The sequence below is a fragment of the Falco punctatus genome (assembly GCF_963210335.1).
Source record: "Falco punctatus genome assembly, chromosome: 11".
NCBI classification, from domain to species: Eukaryota; Metazoa; Chordata; class Aves; order Falconiformes; family Falconidae; genus Falco; species Falco punctatus.
The window spans coordinates 19,863,950-19,889,789 of NC_137591.1; the positions used below are offsets into that span (position 1 = coordinate 19,863,950).

Genomic DNA, 25,840 nt, shown 5'->3' on the forward strand with positions numbered 1-25,840 from the left:
ATCACACTGTACCCCTGCACAAAGACCCCTCACCCCGTGGAAGCGGATGACCGGAGCCCCACGGCAGGGGTTGCCAAGCCGAGGGTACCTGAGAAAAGTAAGGCGGAGGCGCAGGGGGCCACCAGGCCCCACAGCCCCTCCCGGCCTGGACAGCCGCCGGCGGCCTGAGGGGAAGCGCGGGGGGCCAGGCCCCACAGCCCCTCCCGGCCTGGACAGCCGCCGGCGGGCGGAGGGGGAGGCGCGGGGGCGCGGCCGCTGGGGGGGGACACGGGGGGGGGCGTTCATCAGCGCTGCCGCTGTTGCACAAGCTGCCCGCGCCGCCGGCTCCCCAGGCGCGGCCCGGCCGGCCCGGCGCGGCCCGGTTCGTCCTGCCGGCGGAGCGCCCCGCCCCCCTCCCGGCATTCCCCGCGCCCGCTCGGCTGGCGTCGGCTGCGCTCGGCTCCGCTGGGCTCCGCGGCTGTGCTCGCACCATGGCCGCCTACAGCAAGTACCTCACCGTGCGCCACTCCGCCGTCGCCGGCGCCGCCGCCGTCTGCGCGCTCCTCTGCCTGCTCAACAAGCGGCGGGCAGCAGCCCAGCACGGGTGAGCGGCGGCGGCGGGGCCGAGGGAGCGGCGGGGCCGGGGGCCGGGGCCAGGCCCGGGGTGCGCGGGGCGGGAGGGGCCGGGGGCCAGCCGCAGACCGGGGGCGGGGGGCCGAGGCGAGCCGTAGCTCTGGTCGCCCCCCTCGGCCCGGCGGAGGGGCAGCTTGCGGCCCCGCTGCTGTGGGGCGCCGCGGCCGGCGCCCCCTCGCCGGGGAGGCGGCTCTTGTGGGGGTGGGTCAGGCTCCTTCCCCCTCCCGCCCTCCCTGAGGCGCGGTCGGTGCCGCGGTTGCGGGTGCCCAGCTGCCGCCACCTTGTTACTCAAATTATACTTGTTTCCTCCGTTTTCCTAACTGTGAGCTGATCTTAACGAACAGTTGACTCCTAGGGATGTCCTAGGACGCCATGTCTGCGTAGGCAAATAATGGACCCCAGCTGCTGGCTTAATGCTGCCGTGTGACAGTAAGGTACACGGGTAACAATTTCAGAGAGGTACTATGTGCTTATGTTGCTTATAAGGGTGCCTTACCGGTGTACGTGGGCTAGGGTGTGTGTTTGTTCATCTCCTGTAAAGCACTAGGCTACCATATAGTGAGGCAGATGAAGAATACACCTCAGGCTCCATCCTTTCATAATTTTAGTGTATTAGTGGCTGTAGGTTATTTGCCATATGCGGAGGACCCAATGTGTTGCAGTACTACAGTTACATATTTTGTGTAGTCGCTACAGCCTTATCCTGCTGCTAGATCTTGATGGTGAAATGGACTTAACACACTTAAGTAATAACATACCTGTGATTAAGCAACAATCCAGTTTTATTTTACCTAATTCCTTCCATACCTTTAAGAGCTTTGTGAAGTTGGGTAACTTTGTTGTATAATGTCAGAAATCTATATGTTGCTGACAGTTCATGCATTTGCTACCTTACATTGTTTGCATGAGAGTAAAAACAAGATCCCAAACTATTTCTGAAAGTTACTGTTCTATCAGACTCTTAGGGAAGGATGATATTTTGCAGGTATTTCTGCTTAATTTAATGAAATACTGTTGTAAAAAAGGCTATATAGAAGGGCCTAAAAAAAGAAAGCTGGCTCTTACTGACACTGTACTGCAAGCTTTTCACACTTAATGTATTACAGTGGTGTTTGTAAGAATGACCAGGCCATGCAGATGTTCTGGCAGCATCTATATTTTAATTCATATCAAGCCTATTCTTTTCAAGTGAACCTCCTAATTGTCCTCACTTACCTTTTCCTGCCTTTATTGAGGAGTGATCATGGAGCGCATAAGCTGGATTACATTCAGGTTGGAACACATCTTCAAATGTGGATGCAAGTCCAGGGTAGTTTTAAAGTGCATTTAGTATATTCCCACTACTAGTAGCGTTCAGTTGACAGGAACAGGCTAGCAGCTGTCCAGAGTGGACTCTGGGTTGTCCCAATAAACTATTTTGCTTGCAGATCTTCTAATGTTGATCTGCAGGACTTGTTGGCTTGAGAGTAAATATATTGAAAGTGATTGTTAGCCTTAATGCTGAAGACTATATTTGAAATGTGTCCTTCATGTATGAATCTTTGATTTTGCTTGGTACAGTGTTAAAAATCCAAGGCATTCATATATATTAAGTGGACCAAACACTATTACAAGATGAGTGAGAATTGGAAAGTGGAGATAAATTATGAATTATGTTCCAGCTAATTCAGCAATTGAATGGAATTGTGTAAGCCTGATCTCATCTGCCCCTTTTCCTCTAGCTGTACTGCAGTCTTTCTGGTACCTCGTCCTTTACTTCTGTAGTGTACCTCTCTCGAGCAATCCTACATTCTCAAATCCAATAGATATGCAGTTGCTAAAATAAGTACCATGCTTGCAAACTTGATTGTTCCACTTTTGTGTATGTGTTAAAAGCATAAAGCTGTGGAGTCCCTTCACAGCTTAGGTCTTATTTACTACTGGTACTGTATTGTGGCCATAGATTCCAAACTCTAATACCAACATTCAGTTATTACAGTAATAGCTGTGCTACTGCTTGAATACTATTTTTGAAGATGGTTTTTGCCCACTGATCTTCATTATTTTCTCCATGTTCCCCTGTGAGGCAAAGCTTGCCAGGAGCCTTACAGAATGCAGCCTATCAAGACTAGGCAGTAGGTAAGCTACATTGCCTATACCACCAGCCTAGGCAAAAGCATCCAGTTATTACCATTGCCTCATCTTCGTTTAGTCTCATTAGTTCATGTATCATTCATTTCTTAATGCTTTGTTGCTAATGTAAATTATAGCATACTTTTGGAAAGTATTGTCATTGTGCCAAATCTTTACATATGCCAGCATCCTTGTGCTGGTATATGATGCTGACATATAATAACAAGTGGTAAACCTTTGTGTAGTAATGATAAACATCTCCAGGGCCTAGTGTACCTTCTAATTTCTGCGTTGTATTTCTCTCTGCCACTTTGGGAAGAGGGAGAAGTTGGGAGGGTATGGCTGTCTGAAATTTGTTTACTTATTCCTATGGAGAAGAATTTCACTTGGCAGTCTAGGTAGTCTGGAAAAGGACTGGTCGTGTATTTGCTGCTTGACATTGACTGAGTAAAGTATCTGAGGAACAGTGGTGATTTAGTTTTGTATGTGTGAATTCTTTTGTTAACCTTGGTATATAACGCCTGAAAATGTTGTGTTTTGTTAGTGTGAGATGAATTTCAGAATCCTGAATTCTGGAAGATGAAATTCTAGTTTCAAGCTTCCTGAGGGCAAGGGTAAATGTTGCAGACCTGAATATAAACTGCAAAACACTGGCCTTAACATTCAAGTGAACCATGGAAGTGTTCTAGTGCAACTGCAAACTTTACCTGCAAAACCTCTTCCTTCCTTACATAGTTTATTTAAGAATACACACTTAAGTATTTATGCTTACATATACTTTATGTTTAAAATAAGATATGCTACTATATCATGTTTTCTTGGAATATTTTGTGTGCTTTTTTTAATTTTCTGCTGGAGTTCTGCAATAGTTCAGTATCACTACTGGCCGAAGTTGAAAAGTACATAACACAAATTAAAAAAAAAAATCAAAATCTTACTTAACATTTTTGTTACACATTCAAATAAATCTGATTTGCTTATTGTGCACACACTTTTCATATTGTGTGTTAATTTTGATAGGGAATAATCAGTTATAGAAATGATAGCAGGAAGGAAAGAAGAGGCAACTTTCACCTACTTTTCTGCTGTCAGACAGTAGGGGCAAGGTCCGGTACAACTCATATCAAGTAGTAATGTATGAATAATTAAGCTGTATATGTTATGCTAACCTGTCTTAGTAGGTCAAAGATCACTTAATTAATGCTAGCTAGACTAGTCACAGGTGCTCTTCTGTAAGAGCTATTATATTGCTCATCAGTTCTGCACAACTGAGAGGTGGTATCACTTGCAGATTGCAATATATTTTAACCGCAACTTTCTAAAATCCTCCAAAATAAGAATGACATAGAATTGTTTACTTTTAGTAACTTCCTAGTGTTCCGTGTTGCTTCCTTGGAATAAAACATGGTAGGAAAAAAAGCACTGTTTTACTACTGCACTTGCTGTTCTCAAAAGGTTTGTTTCCTTGGAAAAGCTTGCTTTCTTCTTGGGAAGGGAGAAGTTGTAAGTAAATGCAATTATGACTTGAGTTGTACTTGGGTTTTTTAGAATCATAGTTGTAGCTTCTCAAACAAGACATTATCCTGGGTATATGATACAGGAAAACCGAATCATTCCATTCTTTTTATTCTCTCCCTAATCCTGCCTCAAACAAGAAGCAGCACAGGATTTGATATGTAAAGGAGATGGATATTGTCTCTTACCCTTCCAGTGAGAATTGTTCCTGAATATCCGTGTAGCTTAAAATGAAGTACTTGCACCAGTGGAGAATGAGCTTGGATTACTTTCAGAAAGAAGATCTTTAACTCATACAGCTTTCTGCTAAATGGAAGGGCCTGAAAGGAGTAAGAAAAGGTAATTAGGGTAAAGAGTTTGGAACTGCAAAATTAGAATTAGGGAAAGGCAATAAACAGAATGGAGTTAATAGTAAGGAACTTATAATATATGGAAAGGTGACAAAGATTTTAGAATCTGCTCATAGATACACCGGCCTTTCCAGTCATCCAGCTGTGTCCATTAGAATCCAATTTGGTATGAACTGAACTTCTGAAGCAAGTGTTGGCATACTTCCTGTGGACAAAAAAAGTGCTTAAGAGCAGAACAGTGTGTGCTTGGGGCTTTAGGAGTTAGACGTGCCTAAAGCAAGGGGAGAGGCTCATTTGAGTGAGAGATCAACAGAGTTGTTGACAAAGTATATATCAAATAGGGTTTTACACAGTTTGTCTTAGGTGACATGCAACTTGTGCACTTGCCTGTCATTGGGCTTCTCAGCCTTTTTCATCTGACAAAGTGGAAGTATATGTTCAGCTTAATGTCATCGGCTAGACTGCCATGAACCTACAGTTTGGCAGTGATTAATAGAAGTACAATCAGAAGTGGTAGACACATGTTCAAATATTTGGAGGAGCTTTCAAATATAATACAGAAGCTGAAGTATAGCAAGTGGCAGTTGTAACTAGAAGAAAGATTTTTAAATTGTAAAATGCATTTTTATTCCATTTCTGTGTATTTAGGATGTTACTCTCTTTTGTTAGTTTGCCTCATTTATTTAGGTTCTGAAGATGTTTGGGTGAGCCTTGCTAGTGTACTTTGCATGAAGGGACCTGTTCTAGTCAAGTCTCCTGCGACTGATTGACAAGAAGAGTGAAATTATATTGCTGTGGATTAATAGACTGCTTCAATCCATGTAAAAGCTTTAAAGGGAACCTGTGCTGCTTTGTGAAAAGTTGGCAGGTGTCAAAAAAAACTAAACCTCTGTGCTAGCTACATTAAAATAGGTTTATCCAAAACATGAATGTGACTGTTTAGTCCACTGCTTGCTGTATGTAGAATCATTTAGTTTGGAGAAGACCTTCAAGATCATCAAGTCCAACTGTTACCCAGGACTGTCAAGTCCATTGCTAAACTATGTCCCTAAGCACCACATCTACATGTGTTGTTTTTTTTTTTTTTTAAATGCTTCTAGGGACGACGATTCCACCATGTCCCTGGACAGCCTCTTCCAATGCTTGACCACCCTTTCAGTGAAGAAATTTTTCCTAATATTCAATCTAAACCTTCCCTGGCACAACTTCAGGCAGTTTCCTCTTGTCCTGTCACTTGTTATCTGGGAGAAGAGACCTATCCCCACTGACTAGAACCTCCTTGCAGGCATTTGTAGAGAGCAATGAGGTCCCTTCTGAGCCTCCTCTTCTCCAGGCTAAACAACCCAGGTTCCCTCAGCCTTTCCTCATCGGACTTGAGCTCCAGACCCTTCACTAGCTCTGTTGTCCTTCTCTGGACACACTTCAGCACCTCTATGTCCCTCTTGAAGTGAGGAGCCCAAAACCGAGCACAGTATTTTGAGGTCTGGCCTCACCAATGCAGAGTACAGGGGGACAGTCACTTCCCTTGTCCTGCTGGCCACAGTGTTTCAGATACAGGCCCAGGATGCTGTTGGCCTTCTCAGCCACCTGGGCACACTGCTGGCTCATGTTCAGCCGGCTGTCATCCAGCACCTCCAGGTCTTTTCCCACCAGGCAGCTTTCCAGCCACTCTTCACTTACTGAGGGTGCACTTGATCCCCTTGTCCAGATTGTCGATGAAGATATTAAACAGGAGTGGCCCCGATACCAAGTCCTGGGGAATGCCACTTGTGACCAGCTGCCAGCTGGGTTTAATGCTGTTCACTACTACCTGTTAGGCTTGGCCAGCCAGCCAGCTTTTAACCCAGTGTAGAGTACATCTGTCCAAGCCATAAGCAGCCAGTTTCTCCAGGAGAACGCTGTGGGGGAGAGTGTCAAAAAAACCCCAACAAACAACCAAACCAAAATAAAAAAAACCCAACCATATAGATAGGATTACTAGAAAATGTATCTAAAACCTAATGTTACAGAAAATCCTGCCTGTGGCTCAGAAAACCCATCTTCAGCTGGAGGGTATGGAGACAGGAGAAACCAGATGACTCAACCCCACTCCTAGCATTCAGACTGCCTTTGTTTTGGGCCGGGGTAGTTAATTAGTGGTTTCTGTCTTATTAAGTTGCATAAAATGATTGTTGTCTAAGCCAGGATCTAGCGCGCGTGTGTAAGTGTGAAACTTTTTTTTCACCTTGCCGGGAACTAGCTGGAAGTGTTTTTCCACTGTTACCCATGAGGGAGAGCTACAGCCACAGTTCAGGCTAGAGCACAAGCTTATGGAAAAACTGGTAGCTCTGAGGTTTTTTCTTTACATGTTACTTTGTTATTGAGATGCAGACTTCTACTGAAACTCAGAATTTTCTCTACAACGGTTCTGCTTAGTTGCCACCTTCTCACGTTTGTAGAAACTTCTTGAGTAGCAATTCAGAGCCCCTGCTTGCAGTGACATAGCTGTCTGTAACCTTCTCAGTCTCCTACTTGGTTGCCTGAATGCATTCCCCTCACATTATTTTTGGTCATGCTGCAAGTAGCCACTAACCTAGAGCCAAGAAAATTGTGCTCTTGGTTTCTGTGTGTGCTCAGGCTGTGCTGCGTAAGTGGACATGCTTTTGGAGCATGCCCAGGCTTCTGAGTAAGGTTGCTGCCCTTGACCTGAAATAGCTGTACTGTTGCGTTCTATTCATCTGTGTGGGGTATGCAAGACGAAACTGTGTCTACCAGTGAGCGTGCTGTAAGCAACACTGTATTTTTCTCATTATAGCTGTTACTTTACACTGCAACAAGGTATGCATTTGCATTCCATCTTCAGTCATTTGAATGTGTTCTGTCTTTACAATGTCTCAGTAGTACCTTTACTGCAAAACTAACCTGAAAACTGCACAAATAATCGTGAACTATTAGGAAATTGATTATCTTGTCTGTTTTGTTTTTTTAAAGCTACGGAAATTGCCCATGGCTGTTTTAGAATGTAAGATCTGCAAAATGCAAATGCTAATGTTGCTTAGAAGTAACAACTCTTTAAAAGGCTCCACTTAACCCTAAAGCAGATATTCTTCCTTTGCATTGTGTTGGGCAGAAGTTTGTCATCTTACTCCAGAAGGAAGGTAGCATGACCTAGAATTTGTAGCTTTCTTTGCAGTTAAGCGTAACACTTTCAAACCTTTATTTCCTCTTGACCTGTCATTAAACTGGAAGTCTTGCTTATCTCTCTCTCCATCTGCAATTCCCTGTTATGCTTAGTTTGGTGTAGATTGTTTCCACTGGACTTTGTTCTGGCATGAGACAGGTATTTCTAGAGACAGTAATTCTTTAACTTTTTCCTGTTTGCCAGTAAATGCCACAGAACTAGTATTCTTGAGACCTTTCAGTAACTAGACTCAACAGCCTCTTAAAGGTTTTTCCCAGTTTCTCAACTCTTCTTCAGTAGTGTTGCGAATGATTCTTTTTGAGTAACCACCATAGTTGTATGTTTCTTTAGAGAGAGTATCTTCACTGGTATGGAAATAGACTTAAACCCAAAGACTGAGAGCTGTAACCAACACTTATTTGGAGACTGAAATTGCGTGGTATTATCAAGTTTTCTGCCTCCCCCCTGTGCTACATTGCTGCCCTCAAAGTAGGATCAGCTGCCAAATGCCGGTACAGAGTCCTGAAACTCTTTATTAGTTTCTTTAAAACATTTTGCTGGTTTTGGCTAGTCATGTTTCTTGATGTTGAGGAAAGTTATTCTGTGTTGCCTACTGTCTGTTGGGTAGGTATTTGTCTATTTACTTACATTTAGCAAGCTGCTGTTCAGTTACCATGCATGCATGAATGAAAAGTTTGGTGTAGTTGTGTCATCCCAGTGCTGCTGATACCTCGCTTCACTTGTTGCACGAATATTTGCTGTAAAAGTTCTGTGTGGTTAAATAATGGGTAGCCAGCTCCATATGAAGTGCTGCTTTTCCTGAAACTTCCTCAGGTGATACATTTCCCATTATATCTCTTGTTGTGGTTTGGTTTGTTGGTGGTTTTGGTTTTGTGGTTTGTTTTTTTTTAAGTAAAATCATAAAATAATTTCGGATAGACGGTACCTCAAGAGGTCACTTAATCCAGGTGCTCAAAGCAGGATCCACATTGAATTCAGACCAGGCTGTTGAGGGCTTTGTGCAGTCATGTCTTGAAAACATCCAATGACAGATTCCAGTTTTGAACAACATATTGCAATGCTCCGTTATTGTAACAATGATTTTTAAAATTTTTTTTCCCTTATATACGGTTAGAACCTCCCCAGTTCAGTTCGTGCCTGTTGTCAGTCTTCGCTGTGCGCCTGTGTGAAGTCTGGCTCTGTCTCAGTGGCCTCTTAGGTAATGGAAAGCTGCTGTTGGGGTCTCCCAATGCTGCTTTTTCTCCAGGATGATCAAGCCCTCTTCCCTCAGCTTCTTCTTACAGGGCTAGTGCTCCACTCTTCTGACAGTTGTGATGGCCCTCTGCAGTAGGCCATCTGCTGAACCTGCTCAAGTTTACCAATGTATTTTTTTTGTACCGGGGGTCCAAAACTGGTCATAGTACTCAGTGTCATAAATGGTAACCTTGATAAGGAGTGTGTAAGACATTGCTGTAGTTAAGTGTACGTGAAAAGCCATTTTTATTGTAGTCACTAAGGTGTTAGTTTGATTTGAGTCTGGCTTTAAACACCCTGAGTGTAGAGAATAATTTTGAAAGAATGTATTGGTTTGTGTAGCCTGAAGGTAGCAGTCGGAGGAAACACCATGAAAATTCATGTAGATTAAACTTATGCTGACCTTTGTATTTTGTTACCATAGATAGTCATGTGAAACAGATAAAAGTTGGGGGGGGGGGGGGCTGTAATTATTATTTTAATAGGACTGAGTCTTTATAGAAGCTCCTTCTCTCCCCACCCATAGTATAGACAAAGATATTTTAGAATTACTTAGTCTAGGTATTCTGGATGTTTATTCCATGGATGGATCATCTGAATCAGAAGTACTTTGTATCTCATTCTGTGTGATTTGTTCTCAGCTTTGTGATCTGCATTGCTGCAGAGGGGTTGCTGCATCAACCAGGATGATCTACAGATGAAGTTCTACCTTCGCTCGGTCAAACTGAGTAGAGATTGATTCATTGATTACTTGAAAACTTAAGCCTGAGACGGTGGAAGTTTGGGGAAAGACTTGATTAGTGTAGCAGAAGTACCTGCTGAATACAGGCAGAGAGAGATGTATATAATTAAGATTTTTTTAATGCTTCCTGAGAAAATAGTGAAGGAACACTTCTTAGGTGTGGTTTTATCTTGGAATATTCTGTGTTCCTATCCTTATCCAAAGCTATGCAAATAAATAGATTTGGCTCAGTCTTAGAAATATTTTAGTACCATCATTTTTCTTACATTCTTTTTTCCCCTGTATGTTGTCTGGGTAACCCTTCTCAAAAACTTCACCATCACTACCCCTTCTTGTCTGTAAGGGCATGAAGGAAGCTCAAAAGTCAGTCTGCCCATTATCTACTTGTTACTTAATGAAATCTGTTATTTCATTACTGTATTGGCAGGTCTTTTTTCATAACTCCCTGGCAGTGAACTTAGTTTCAGTCAAGTGTTTTATGTGTAGAAAAACTGAAAAGCAAGCAGACACTGGAGATGGGTTATAGTAAGTTAAGTAATTCTGCTACACAACTCTCTATTGTATTGGTACAATAAGAGCTTGGAGGCAAGCTAGCTTTTGTATTTCTACAGGGTTTATTATTTCAGAGAAATAAATTGGAGCAGTTCAATATAAAAGCTTTCATGTAGTTTTGAGTAAATGTTACTGTATTTGTGCTTGACTTAGGCTTGCAAAGTATTCTCTGCATACGTAAACTTTAATGCTTCAGTTTAAAATGACATTATTATTTTTAACCTGCATTTGGGCATTCATAAGTTCAAAAATGTTATAATTCAGTTTCCTGGATGAGATTGTGAATGCCATACTTTGGGGGTTTTTTTTGCCATAAAGTCACCTTTGAACATTTGTTCTTGTAGTCTTGCATTGTCACCATACCTTTCTTTTGGTCACCTAAAGCAAAGTCCTGTATTTTCTTAGTATCTGTAATGTAACAATTGAATCCTTTCTGATAAAGTCTTAAGTGTCAGGGGAACTGATGGCTGGAAGTAAAAAGGCAGTCCAAAGCCAGGGCAAGGCAGGAGAAAAATCTCAGGACTTTCTGATATAGAAGGAAACGGAGAGAAACGAGTGGTGAAAGGTCACTGCACAGTTCTGACTTCAAGGTAGAGAGGAACAGAATTATGTTCCCTAGGGGACACATTTCACATCAGTGGTGAATTCAGTGCTACTGTCATTCAGACTGTTTGGAAGTTTTTTATACTTCAGGATCTTTCATTGTCCCAGCCAGGTCAGATTCAGTGCCAATACATATACTCAGGGAAGGGTTTCATTGTAACTATACTAAAGATCAAAAGTAGAGCTCTTCTGCAATTTTATGGTAGCTGTCTGAATTGTAGTAATATTGATTGAATAAGCATGTAATTAATTGTACTAACCTGAGCTGTATCATAGCCGTCACCCCTACCACATCGCCAAGTCAAGCATCAGTAGAACGAGCTTCAAGGCACTCCTACGAGAATAAAACGCGCAGTTTAACTCAAACCAGAGCGTGCTATGTGTGGATAGGGTAGTCGCTGAAGTTAACACTGCAGCAGGAGGCAGCCTTATGTTTCTGTTCCAGGCAGTCCTTACGCTGTGCTGCTCAACACCGGCCTCTACACCAGAGGAGTTACTTGAAATCGAGAATTTGGACAGCGTCCACTTACCGTCCTTCACCAATAAGGCTTGTGATGCGCAGCATTAAGTAAATGAGAGGTCTGGAATAACAGTGAGCTTGAATCTATTCCAAATGTTAGAGCTCTCTGCTGTAACCAGATAGTCTTGTTGTATTCCTGCTGACTAATTGAAGGTGTTACTTAGTCTTTAAATTCAATGAGATTGCAACCACAAATCTCACAGAATAGTTTAATGGAGTCTGGAGTAGTGCCAGTATGTATTGGACTGAAAAAATGAGACTCTTGAGAAGGAAAAGTCCTGCAGTAATCAGCCTGTGGAAGTTTTATGCCAGGCAGAACTGTGGCACAGTCTTTTCTTGCAAGTAAAATGGTTTACTTGTTAAAACAACAATGGATTATATATTTTTTAATAGCAAGAGCAATGTTTTAGGAGCTATGTGCCCACATTTATTTTTCTGCTTCTAGGTAGTCCATGCTTCATATATATGATTGTTTCCTTTCTTACTGAAGTATTAATCTTGTTTTGAGCTTGCATGAATTTTTTTAGAACAAGTGAAGAAAATGCTGTTAAAGCTCTTTTTTTATTAGGTTTTGATTTTACAAATACTTAATTTTTATCTTAAACTTTTGAAGTACAAATTCTGATTAAAAGTGAGTTCACAGTTAAATATAAGATCACTATTTCTAAACAATCCATTCTCCGTAATGGATAATCAGTTTCGACTCAGTTCAGTAGTTTCAACTGCTGAATTTCTCTCAACTGTTCCGTTGGAAAAAATGTATCAATAAATACATCAGAGGTGTTCAACTGCCAGAATAATTCTAGGCCTCATCATTTTAATATATTACAGTTTTAATGCATTCACTTCTGATCCTTTTAAAGCTGAAATAGTTGTGCATTATGAGTGTTGTGACTGCAAACATTGGCAGGCCTTGAAGCAGCAACGCTGGGAACTATTAGAACATATCTGGAAGAGCAGCATGCTTTCATTTTGCACTACAGCAAGTCATGAATCATCTAGGGAAATACCCACATAGTTTGATAATTTATTCACATTTAGGAATACTACTTTCTCCTAGTCCCAAACCAGATGGGACTGATCCATACTCAAGGACACTTTAAAAAAAAATAGATCAGACTTGCTCCTACATCACCAGGATGTAGTCTCTAACTGGATTTTTTTCTTGGACTTTGCACACTGTTGCTGTTTCCACAGACTTACTTCCATCATGGCCTAATCAAGTGTTGTACCTCTTCTGAACTTTTATTGAGATATTTCTCCCCTAATCTGCCCTCTGCTGCCCTTCGTGTTCTTTGTTCTGTCTTTTGCACAAGTAGTTTACAAGATTTTTATCTTGTCCTCTCAGGCTTCCGTCTCACCATTACCTTTAATTAAGATCTTGTTAAACTGGCATCTCTCCCTTCTCACTTTCACGGTCTTTCCTTCCCTCCTTTTCTCATATTCTTCTGCTACTCTGCCTCTTCCTTCCATAGTAAAGTTATTTCTCTTCATTGGTCAGTGACATTCATAGATCTTTCTAATAATCAGCAATTAAAATAGACATGGTTTCATCCTAGATATTGTGCTTTAAAGCTCTGCAAAGAGAAGTGTGAAATGATACTGTTGATAAAGTTGCAGGATAACTGGTTGCATGGCAGTCTGCAGTTGTTTTGATGTAGGCAGAAGGAGCAGTTTCTGCTTCCCTGTAACTTCGTAGGCGCTGTCTTGAAAGTATATGAATATATTAGTTTTAAGGCAGTCTGTTCTCTGTGGTTTAGTGTGATGGCTGAGAAGTGGTAGGTTCCAATTTCATGTGATTAGCTGTCACTTTTAAATGACATAAATGCATAAGCTCTTCCAATAGCTTCATGTGCTTATTTATTTGATGCTTGAATGGTCAGAAAATCAGACAGACTGTAACTGTCTTACATCAGCTTGCCTTTCTTAAAAGGAGAGGGAAAAGAATAACATTGTATTTCTGAATGTTTATTTAGCACTAGTTGATAAATACTTTTCCTCTAGCTGCTCAGTAAAATGTAGAAGGAAAATGAACAGGATAAAAACTAGCTCCACTTGCAATACATACTTTTGCAGGAACTTGGTTTCACAAGATCTGATTTTTTTATTTCTGCCCTGCAGTGCATGTTTATGAACAAATCATCTTGATCTGTAGTAAAATGTGTTATTTGGAAGTCAAATACAATGCAAAACAAATCTGTTTGGCTTATGTAGATAGTGCAGAACGTGAAAGTTGGGTTGCTTGGATTGCTGAATATACATTCATGTAGTTTTCATTTATGGTCTGTGGAACCATGTAGCCATGCTTGCAAAGTGTATGTGAGAAACACAGAAACACCTGGAGTTCATGATGAGAAAGCCAAGGTAAAGTAAAACTTGGAAGTGCAATGAGGAGACTTAGTTTCCCTGCATGAAACTGGATCTGGAAGGAGTAAGGTTTCATTGAAATTGTATAAAAACAGGACGTATGTTTGACATAAAAGGTAGCCCTGCTGTGGAGACACTGTGTTGCTTTGAAAGAAATAGATAATCCTAAGCTTTCCATTTTGTCTCTTCTGTGTAGAGATGAACACAAAGAAAAGTGTGTTAATAACAAGCAAAATACTTTTTTTCCTCTACAGTAAAAGAAGTGGAAAACAAGCACTGCAGAACAATGAGGTAATTATTTCTTAATGTAATGTATTTTATATAATTTTAAAGTTTTAAAAAAAGTATTATTCAAGTCCCATAATTGTAGTTTTATTTTGGGCAGGATGATGGCTATGGTGCAAATGTGGTTTGACACATACTTTCAGACTTGCATTGGTGAAACAAATGAAAGTGTTTAATCACATGTGGCTGAAGTTTGACTACATAATGATATGTACTTGATGTGTACCATGTGCTTCTGCATCTGTGCCTTATGAATGTGTAAGGACTAGTGTTGTATGTTTGCCTCTATGCTTAGCAACAAACAGCTGCCGGTAGATTTGGTATAACTTGTATTTGCTTTTTATTTAAAAGAAAAAAGTATGGAACAAGATGCAGAGTCTGACAATTTCTGAAAAGTACTTTAAACTTCTGGTAGAAGGTTTGGTCTTTTCTGTCAATTCATTTGTTTGAAAATAAGGTATTATATCCCTTTAAATAAAGCGGTTTTTGTTTCATGTTCAAATAAAATATGATAGTTAGCCCAAAGGGCAGAGCTCATTATTAGAAATATCAGGTAATATGATTATATGAATAGGTAACTACTCCATGTACTTCCATCTTTACTGAAAACTTAAGAAAAGGCTTGTGCTAGGTAAATACAAAGGTGTATACAAGCATTGTGTTAGCACAGTCAAGGTCTGGCTAGAAGCTATCTGCCATAACCACTTGTATTTTGCATAGCTATACCTATTTGTAAAAATTGTAACTAGCATTCTCTTATCCGATCCCTCTTGGATTTAGTTATACTGAATGAGGAATTAAGTCTAAGGGAAAAAACTTCTGGTAAAGAAGATACTGGAATTAATGCGAGTGCAACACAGAAGTAGAAGTGAGGAAGAGATGTAAAGAGAGGAAGAATAGGTTCAGCTTGAGACACCAAATATGTTTAGTCGTATACTTCTAGAAACTTCACACGTCAGACATGATGTTTGTCATTTCTATTGCTGAAAATAGAGTCATGCTGCTTTAGGCCTGGACAGTAGACTTTAATTGTTGGAATTACTTGGATTTTTGTGTAAATGATTTTAAGTATTTTTATCATTTACCGTACAGCATCCTGTCTGGCTAGAATTTTTATCCGTGATTTGCATCTACGTATTTTTTTGAAAAGGCCAGGACTACAGTTGACTTCATCCCGTGAAAAACAGGAGTATGCTGATTCACAGTATTCAGAGTAAATTTTGTGTTTGCTGGGGCTCAGAGCTTGCACTTGGTGCCCATCATGTTGCATATGTAAATTGTAAGTGAAGAGACTAAGTTGGGCTCTTTGTGCAAGTTTCAGTGGTTTAATCATCTGTGGAAATAAAGAATGCTTGATAGGGTTGTCTGACTTGGTTAATGGTGAATCACAGGGTACTTTCTTTGTCCTCCCGTCTTGTCTCCCTAGGGTTTTTTCCAGGTTTCCTGTCTTGAGTATGTTGTAGTATTGCCATAGGCATTGGTAACATGGGCTTCACATGAGTCTTGGCTAGCAGGGATAGCAGGATTAGGTTGATTAGACAGGACTTGTGGACTTTTTTGTATGCACTTTCAGTCTTTTTTTTAGGACTGAATCCTTGTGTCACAACTGTGAAGGGAAAGAAAGAAAAGAAAGAAAAGATACTGGTCTTTTAGCTTGTTAAAAAGTGTTCAGGTTAGGGAAGAAGATAGGGTTGTACAGAGTAAAATGCAACTGACTCAAAAGGTGTTTGGGTATAGGAGGGGTTTTAAGTCTCGTAGATTTAGCTCACTAGTGTGTTGTGCTGACTTTTTATAAGTAAAGAAATAACAAATTCTGGTTTCACTTGAAGTAAGTTTGGTGCTATACAGTCAAGGAGTTAAAACCATTGGTCTAGACAAATGATGGAAGGCATTTCAAAAAATACAGGCTGATGGTGTCTCTTGGAGACAAGCAATGTTAAGAGGTGGGATTGCATTATAATTTGTAATTGGATGTTTTATTGCATGGTCTGCATGGTTTACGTATTGCTTTTAACATGGATTTGAAATAAATGCTATTTTGTACCATGGCTATTTCCTGTTTCGGTTTGCTTTGATAGCTTAATTTGTTTGCTTAGGATTTCTGTTAGCTGTGAAGGCATATGCTCTGGATTCTTAACACTTCATTTAACTTGTGTGTGCAAGTCTTAAACTGGGGGAAGATTGCAAATGCTGCAGAAGGAAGGTAGCTGTAAATAACTCGGATAGGGAAAATACCACGTCAACATTTAAACAATACGTTACCAAAAAAATCTCACTTTCCTTGTTTTGCTTGTCCTCCATGCAGCAGAAAGAGGGAAAGAAGGAGCGAGCAATGGTGGACAGAGTGTTTATTGCAAGAATATGTCGAATCCTGAAAATAATGGTCCCTAGAACGCTTTGTAAAGAGGTAAGCATTGCCTGCATAACAAATGAGCATTTTTTTGAGTCAAGTTTTCTTTTGTAATTGTATTAGAATTTAAACAAAAGCATATACTTTACTTGAATAGGACTAAAAATCTACATGCATGTTCAGCTGTTAGATAACTAACAAGTTGTGTTCTGGTTTCAGTTACAAGATAAGCCATTTACTGTCAGCTAGTAACTATTGTCTGTAGCATATCTTTTAAAAGGGCATCTGGGTTTTGCATGATTCTATGCAAGATAGTATACTTCTCTGTGCAAATATTTCTCATCTTTAAATAGCATGCTGTTCATCCATAATTTTGCTTTTTTCACTTATATCTAGGCCAACCCTTACTGGAAAGTGAATTTGTCAAAAAGTCTGTTAACATCATTTCAGGAGAGCTATGCAGACTAGAATTTAGCAAGATAAAATTGTTTGTCTCAGAAACTTTCTCATACTTTCCAGGACATTTAAGTTTTTTTGAAAGAGCATTAGTTGAGCTCAGAACTTAAGTGATGAACTGTAATACAAGAGCAATGAATTCCAATGTACAGAATGTAGAGCAAGCGTGGCAGCCAGCTAGTCTGGGTGAACAGGGACATTTGATGGCTTATTCACAAAAAGGAAGTACACAGAATGTGGAAGGATGGATGGGAATGCCTCCGAGAGTGCTGACAGAGCTGCCCTCCAACTTCAAAAGGTTGTGGCCATCAGAAGAGATTACTGATAATCCCCCCAAAACCCAAACATCACTCCCATGTTCAAAAACAAGTATACTGGAAGCCACAGGCTGGTCAGCCTCACCATGTTTTTAGTAAGGCTGTGAGCAAATCCTTCTGGAAGCTAACTGGCCACACAAAGGACAAAAAGGTGATTGCAAGCAGCCAGCCTGGATTTACAAGTGGCCGATCATGCTTTATGAACTTGATTGCTTTCAGGGATGAGATGACTGGCTGTGTGAATAAGAGAAATGAGGGTGTTGAATACTTACATTTTTAGTGAGGCTTTGAGTGTTAAGGTCTCCCCTAGTACGCAGATAGCCACACTGAATGGGCTGGATGAGTGGACATTGAGGTGGATGGAAAACTGTCTGGATTATTGGTCTAAAAGGTTTTTGATCAATGGTACAAGGTCTAACTAGTTACTAGTGGCCCTTTTTTCATTGGAAATTGGAGTAGACGGCCTTCAGAGGTCCCTTGCAATCTATATGACTCTATGCTTATGCCAGAAAGGTGTCTCAGAATAGCAGTAACTTCTTTATCCCTGTAATCCTCCATCTTATAGGATGTGTGCAGTATATGTATCAACCAAATACAGCTTTTTAAAAGACAAAACTTTCTCCATAAAAATGTAATCTATATTTAAAATACTGTATGCTGTGTGCTTCCTGCAATACGTTAGCTGGGGGCAGCAGGGTGATGCTGTTCTGCTAGATATGGTTGGACCACTTACAAGAAAAAAGTGGTAAATTTTATCCGTTGTTTAACTGTTATATTTCTATTTTTGTACTAGACAGGTTATTTGCTGCTTATTGCTGTGATGCTGGTAGTCCGCACGTATTGTGATATTTGGATGATTCAAAATGGAACAGTCATTGAAAGGTATCTATAAACTTGTTATTTTAAAGCATTCTTTCAGTGTATAAGAGGGAAAATACACGTATTCAGACATTTTGTAGCTAGCTTATTTATGTAGAACAGTTGGAAAACTGGTATAGTTGAAATTGGGGGGGTCCTTATATTTTTTAAAGAAAAAAATAATTTCTAATCAACTGCTTTTCTGCTGTTGTACACATTTGTATGTGTTAAATTATTTTCAGTTCTTTTGGTCACATTTTGTACACTGAAGACTCTAAATCTTATGTTGATTTGAACATCCAAGATAGCACTTCAGAATAGCAGCATAGTGGTTCTGTGTCATAGACCCAGACATATTGCTTGGATAGTGTTACTTCTTCCTACTGAACTGTTTGGTCTTTTGATTGATAAACACAGTGTGTTCAGTCTTGCTGTTTTATAAAGTGTTTTCTGGACCTCTCATTATTCTTGTTGCTGTCCTTGCTAATTGAAGCAAGTCAGAATTTGTCTTGTCAGAATTCAAAATGATACTGTGTTTCAGGAGAGCCTTTCAGTGCTTTGTAGAATGGAAGGACTGCTTTGTTTCTCTCATGTCAGAATCTATGAAAGCAAAGAAGGAAAAGAACTGGTAGTCTGTGACCATGAATTTCTGAGCCTTATATGCAGACAGTTACTGCAGGAGCAGAAGGGAGATAATTGCTTGGTCTGTCACTTACCACTTAACTTACAGAAGTCTGTCATACTTGATCCCACAGCTGATACTGCAGACTGCCACGATGACTTTTTTTTCTTTTTTTCTGTGGTCCGCTGAGAATGTAGCCACCAAAGAACGCTGGTTTATGCTTGCTTATTTCTCTCGTAACTAACTCTTAGCTGATGGTCATTTACAGTGCTATCATCGGCCGCAGCAGAAAAGATTTCAAGAAATACTTGTTCAACTTCATTGCCGCAATGCCTGCTGTAAGTGCTTTTCTTGTGCTGGCTTTCAGTAGAATGTACTTTAAGTGTAAATCAAGAATTTGGGGAAAAGATCTCAAATGAGTGTCTTAAAACCCATGGAAATTAGTTGTTTTACATGCAGGTCTGTATTAAGATGCATTTAATTCTCTGGCTCCAGTGTGTGGGAGACGTATCAGCATGTTTCCTTATTGATTGCAACCGTTTTTCTGATGGATATATTTAGGTTTTCAGGTTGGTTTTCTTGATGGCAATTTTGTCTGATAGCTTAATGTGCCATCTGTAGTACTGCGTAGTAACATCTTATGGATTGGGTGATGTTTCAACATTGTAGGTTTGGGATTCTTCTGACAGCATTGAAGGTGAAGATATCTTTTTAGTCTTTAACTTTTATGTTTATTACAGCTGCTTCCGAGACTTGTTACATTGGGGTATTTTTTCTACCCTTTAATTTTTCTTCAGCTTGTCAATCTCTCTGACCTGCACCAAACAGAAATAATTGTTACTACTGATAGATAATGTAATTGTTTTACAATAGATTTAAAAGTGCATTGATAAATTTAAGGTAGTTGTTGTCAAATGCTGGTTCTTTTCTAGAGCTTATCAGAAGAGCTACAGATACACTATATGAACATAGTTTTATATTAAATCTTTTGACGTGGTGAGATCCACTGGGAACAGGAGTTTTAAAAAACACAGACAGAAACCTAATCAGTGGCCCTGTAGATGCTGTATGGTTGGTCTTAGGTGTGGTAATAGTATTACTGACTTCAAGGGGAGAATTCACCTGTTCTGAAGTGTTTGCACAATTTACGCTGCAAACTGATCTAAGTATATTAAGTACATCTTGTTAGCAGAGTATTGAAATACTGTCTCTTATTTTAGATCTCTTTAGTGAATAACTTCCTGAAGTATGGTCTAAATGAATTGAAACTTTGCTTCCGAGTAAGACTTACCAGATACCTCTATGAGGAATATCTTAAGTAAGTAACGCCTTGTTAATGTCTAAAGTTTTAAAAACTAAATTGATTAAAGTAAAACCAAATCATTATAAGTACATAGTAAGAAAGTAGCAAGGTGCTTAACGGGTTAGGTGTACTGTTAGAAAAGGTTGCAGTTAACTTGCAGTTAAGGATAGGTGGCCTATCCAGGCTGTATGTGACACAGATACAAAGGCTCCAAAGTTGTCTCAATTGGGGGAAAAAAAGGTTAATGCACTGTAGTGCTTCCATTACTGGGTCAGCTTCCAAAGTACTTCAGTTGCTTTATGTAGTGCTAATAATCCTACAGACTGAATTGGATGCATGAACTTTCAGTACTGCTTAGGTCTATCTGCACTGCATTTTGGTTGTCACATGTGCTGTTACAGAATTTATGAGGGTTTTTTAACTCTGAAGTGCAGCAGCAGTGCATAGAGCAGCATGGGCCTGAGCTTCAGCTAAGGCATCCTGGAGCCTATGCAGTTCTGCAGGATTTAATGTGGACCTAGTCATGCAGAAGCACAAGCTGTGTTGACTCCATACAGTCATTTAATGTTTGCACTATGTTCCATCGCAGTTGTATGAAGCAGTGGGGTTACAATTATTTGAGATTCCAGGAATGAATTTTTTGCTGCCACTTAGCTATTGTTTTGTTTCAGAGCTTTTACGTACTACAAAATGGGAAATCTGGACAACAGAATAGCTAATCCAGATCAACTCCTTACCCAGGATGTGGAAAAATTCTGTAATAGTGTAGTAGACCTGTACTCAAACCTTAGCAAGGTAAGGCTTTTCAGAGAGAACTCTGAGTAATAGCTGTCGATGTTTAGGATGTGATGTCAGAGCTCAAAACAATTTCTTGCATTTATGTGTATTGCTTGGAGTACATGGTTTAAAAATACTGTTTATGATACTATATTGTTTCACATGCTCTGGTTTTCATGACTCCTGCTAAAGCACTGTTGTGGGTTGCTATAATTTGTATTAAATTTTCTTTGAAAGAACTGATTGCATTCTTTTGCAGTTGAACAGTGAGTATGCTTTCTCAGCTAGTGAGGTTTCAGAAGAACAATGTCTAGCTTTTAGTTACATACAACTATTATTTTGGGTCGGGAGGTGTGGTTGAGTAAGCATTCCCCTCTTCCTGGTCTAAATTTTAGGGGTTTTAGGTGATGAAGTAAATACTATTGAAATTTTTAGAACATATTTTCTTTGACGCTATGTTTTTCATACAAGAAGTATAAAGCAAAATACAAGTTGTGTTCAAAATTTTCTGACTACAAAACCTGTAGTTCAGCCGCTCTAGCTTTGAGCGAGAGAGTGGGTGGAACAGGATGCTTGCAAATTGGAATATTGCTTCTGCCAGGTACGTAGCCATATATGTGGCACTGTCCTTCTGCTCAGTATTTCTCACAATTACTTCAGTTAAGTGGGGTCTAGTCCAGCTTTGCTTCATGAGCAGAGAGTTATTACAGACCTAATATAGGGAAGTAGTTTTTTTTATACAGCATGTGCTTTGTTTGAAGATCATTATGCTTTTCATGATCAATTCTGGAGTGAATGTTTTCAGGAAAATGTCATGTGGCTGAGATTCCTTTTGGTTTAGCATTTAGTTTGTATAATAGGTTAACGAGTATCATTACTGCAGAGCTATAACTGTTATTGGCATGTTTGGTGGTTTCTGAACCATTTTGTATTTGTTTTATGTTGGTGTTCTAACACTTTTTTCTTTTTTCTTTTTTTTTTTTTCTTCTCTTCCAGCCGTTTTTGGATATAGTCTTGTATATCTTCAAGCTAACAAGTGCAATAGGAGCTCAGGTAAATTGAGTAGGGTTTTTTAGCATTATAAGCAAATCTTCCTTTCTTCAGTTACAGCCTTGTACCTCTTTGGATTCTGAGGAAAATTCTAGGTGTTAATTATAGATTCAGTCATTATTTGAAATTATATTTTACCTTTAATGTTTTGTATGCTTTAGTGCTCTTTATCTTGAGGCAAGCAAAATAAAACCCAGAATTTGCAGGCATTTGATCAATGATTGGGAATTCTTTTGTTTCTTCCAGCAGTTACTGGGGAATCCCATTTAGTACAGTACCCTTCTGGCTGCATGTATCTTGTGTGACTTCCATTTAAGGGAGAAAATTAAGTTTTCTGTTCCTTTGCAGCCTCTGTAAAGGGGAGCCATTCCTTGCATTGAGCTGTACGATAATTATACTTCCCCCCCCCCTCCCCAGTAAGCTGAATTATTTCAGAAATATTTTTTCAGTGTAGTAAAATGATGCATTATCAAAAATATTCAGGGTTTGACAGGAAGTAGCTCTGGGATTTTGTCAAAACAGACTACAGTAATGCTTAGCTGGAACTAGGTAACTTTTCCAGTCTCAGATGTCTTTGCATTGCTGTCTGTAATACTTAGCTATTACAGGCAGTTTATGCCACATTCACTTTATGCCTATGGTTTTATACCATGCCAAACTTCAGTAATATTTAAACATGCTGTTTGGGAGCCCTGGTCTGTTGAAGCTTAGGATCTAGAAGAATAAGAGATTCCTACCAGGACTGCTTGAGAGAAGCAGGAAATGTGTTAGAGATGTATGGATCAAAGAAGAGAACAGGATTGAAATATTGACTGCTATGGCAATGTAGCAAATAGAGAGACAAAAAAGTAGGTAGAAATGAAGGGGAGTAAATGAGAAGGACTTACTAATGAAACACGCAAGGACAGTAGGACGCAGAGATTGGACTGGGTGATGATATAAAAATTGGGTAGAAGGGTATCTGGGGACAGAGAATTAGTAAAATTAGTAAAACAGTATCTACAGTGCCAAAGAAAGGAACGTGATGGGAATTACCAGTTCAATTACTCTTGCAACATGGGAGGTGAGAATCAAGGGATTCATGCTTTCTGGGCATTTTGGATGCAGGTGTTGCAATTTGAGACCATCTAGATGGTAAGCTTTTCTTCTTTTTTGATATTCACAGGGTCCAGCTAGCATGATGGCATACTTGATTATTTCAGGGTTTTTCCTTACACGTTTAAGGAGACCAATTGGCAAGATGACTATTATAGAACAAAAATATGAAGGGGAATACAGATACGTCAACTCACGGCTTATTACAAACAGGTATAGATTTACTACATGACAAGATAAAGTGACAAAGTAATCCTGTGGTATAAATTAAAGCTAAATGGTAAAACATATTTGGGAAGTCTGATGTTGTCAGTTCTGAGTGAATTGTTGACATCTTTATGCAGATCATTATTTAATAAATTCATAGTTGCATTATTTTCCTAATGCAAAAGACAAACTGTAGCTGGGGTATAATAAGCTTATGTTCCACTGTTGTGAAACAGAAGCCTATCTGTAACAAAATGAAGTTGCATTCTTTGTGGGTTTGTTGGTTTTTGTGTTTGTTTTTTTAGTGAAGAAATTGCTTTTTATAATGGAAACTTGAGAGAAAAACAGACTATTCACAAAACCTTCTGTAAACTGGTAAGACTTCTTTTATGTCTTAAAACATTTGAAGCAAAACTTCTAATTTTATCATGGTGATTCATAACATATTAACATGAATTGAATTATAGTGGCTTGGTGTTTATGCTGCTACAGTCATTAGATTTATAAATAAAATAGTAGGCTATAAGCAGAACACGAATTTCTCATAGAATAGTCTGTCTTTTGCTGCATAGCTCCTTTTCACCCACAACTACTATTCTCTCACTGCTTAGTTTCATGTGTAGGTTGTTTTGAGGGCAAGTCTTTACCAGCAGGGACACTTGTGCAGTGTTTGTCAAAGTTAAGGTATGTTGAGGTATCTGTAACTTATGGAAAAATAACTTTGTTTGGAATCAAATATTTGTCTGTAAAACAATAAAAGATGGTAAAACAGCTACTGATACACTTTCTCTTTTTTTTCTTCTGTAACTTACCAGGTGGAACACTTGCATAATTTTATCCTGTTCCGGTTCTCTATGGGTTTCATTGATACTATCATTGCCAAATGTAAGTGTTTGTCCAGTGCTCATGGGTTGCTATAAATAACAAAGTGCTTAACTTTTTACATGAGAATTCTCTTTTTTTTTTTTTTATTGCTTCAGTTAATATGTAGCTTAGTATTTACTCTTAAACTGCAGATCTTGCCACTGTGGTTGGTTACCTGGTTGTTAGTCGTCCATTTTTGAACCTGGCTGATCCTCGTCATCAGAATAGTACTCATGCAGAACTTTTGGAGGTAAATAGAACAGAATTAATACAGTTTCCTGAATTTAATTTTTTTTTAGTCCACATAAAGAAACTTTCTTCTACTCTAGGATTACTACCAAAGTGGGAGAATGTTACTGAGAATGTCTCAAGCTTTGGGCAGAATAGTCCTAGCAGGCCGTGAAATGACAAGATTGGCTGGGTAAGCTTAATAGTAGTTGTGTAAGATTAACTTTATGAAAAATTATGTTGTTGCTGTTTCTCATCTAATTTTAAGAAACTGACCGTAGAATTAAAATAAGCTTATGTGCTTATTCATTGCAGCGCCCTGAAAAACTAGAAATTAAAAACATTTTGTGCTGAAAAATATATCTGAAGACATGCTAATTATGTTGCTAGTGATTTCATATCTGAATAGTAGCTGCATACAGTTTGAATGTTTAATAGAAAAGACATTGTCAAATACTAATAATTCAATTACGTATTGATTTTTTTTTCCAAAGTTTTTTTTTTACATCTTAAAAGGAAAAGTTACCAAATACTTGGCTATTACACGGAAAGGTTCTTGTAGATATTGTGAATACTGGACAATCTCAGTGCAACTCTAAAATGTAAACATTTTGTTTCTATGCTGGGTTGAATAACCGTCATTTTGACAGTTTTAATAGAGTACTCTTTAGAGCTTCTGTGGATTTCTAAAACTTCGAAAGATTAATTACTTACAGGTTTTTTTTGGTTTTGTTTTATTTTTTTTTTAGTTTCACAGCCCGAATTACAGAATTAATGCAGGTCCTGAAGGACTTGAATAGTGGCAAATACCAGCGTACTATGGTATCACAAGACAAAGGTAGATGTGATGTAATTGTGATAGGTACATCTCTGTGTAGTGTTCCAGTCTCTAATACTTTTTTCTTAAATTAAGATGCAGATAAAAAGCAAGCTCTGCCTTTGATACCTGGATCTGGAGAAATTATCAACACTGATAACCTTATCAAGTATGTTTACAAAGTTTTCACAACTTCAATATTTTTAATGTAGTCTGGCTTCTAAGTTTTTCCCTCTACCACTATTAATAGGGGGTTTAATAGGTGTTATTACAATATGCAATTCCTGTTGTACTATAGTTCATTTACAAATAATTCCACCTCACTCCATTCAGCATTTCTATTCTGTAAGTCAATCCTCATCCTCCCATGTTAGCAGAGGACATAGTATGCTGTCTAGACTTAGCCTCTTTGGTAACATTTTCTGCTGTCCTTTGCAATATGATTTCCCAGAACGTTTTTTTAACACTTTGTTGAATTTCTTCTTAGAAATGCATTGGCTGCAGATTTTATTCCATGATATTTCATTTCATATTTTATTATAATTCATGTGTAAAAATCAGGGGCAAGTCTGTATTCAGTTTCAGAGTATTTGCTTGTATTTTTGTATGCTTGGACATTGATGTACTCGAGTAGCAATCAATTCCTCAGTTCTTTGCAGTCTGAGGAACATAGTATTGACATGGTACTACTACTTAAAGGCTTAAAGTAAAACCAGTTAAGAGATTAAATAGCCTCAGTCTGATTAATGTGGAAAGCAGGTGGTGGAAGAGAAAGGGGGAGGAAGAGGGAGAGGAGAGAGGAGGTGATAGAGCTATTTTTATTA

General features: G+C 39.2%; 1 protein-coding gene across 2 annotated transcripts in view; it reads left to right on the plus strand.

The window, feature by feature from the left end:
- Positions 1-449: 449 nt before the first annotated feature.
- ABCD3 (ATP binding cassette subfamily D member 3) overlaps positions 450-25,840 on the plus strand; it is a 32,866-nt gene continuing 7,475 nt past the window's right edge. Inside the window, exons 1-15 of one of the 2 annotated variants that reach the window (XM_080407079.1) lie at positions 450-583; positions 14,042-14,078; positions 16,378-16,479; positions 17,989-18,077; positions 18,944-19,013; positions 19,896-19,993; positions 20,650-20,773; positions 21,752-21,808; positions 22,971-23,113; positions 23,413-23,482; positions 23,923-23,992; positions 24,124-24,221; positions 24,301-24,392; positions 24,949-25,037; positions 25,113-25,185. In XM_080407079.1, coding sequence (XP_080263205.1) covers positions 471-583; positions 14,042-14,078; positions 16,378-16,479; positions 17,989-18,077; positions 18,944-19,013; positions 19,896-19,993; positions 20,650-20,773; positions 21,752-21,808; positions 22,971-23,113; positions 23,413-23,482; positions 23,923-23,992; positions 24,124-24,221; positions 24,301-24,392; positions 24,949-25,037; positions 25,113-25,185 — 1,325 coding nt within the window. In that variant the 5' untranslated portion in view covers positions 450-470. Of the gene's footprint in view, positions 584-622; positions 2,731-14,041; positions 14,079-16,377; positions 16,480-17,988; positions 18,078-18,943; positions 19,014-19,895; positions 19,994-20,649; positions 20,774-21,751; positions 21,809-22,970; positions 23,114-23,412; positions 23,483-23,922; positions 23,993-24,123; positions 24,222-24,300; positions 24,393-24,948; positions 25,038-25,112; positions 25,186-25,840 lie in introns of those variants that run through there. The other variant, XM_080407080.1, reaches the window with a different exon arrangement.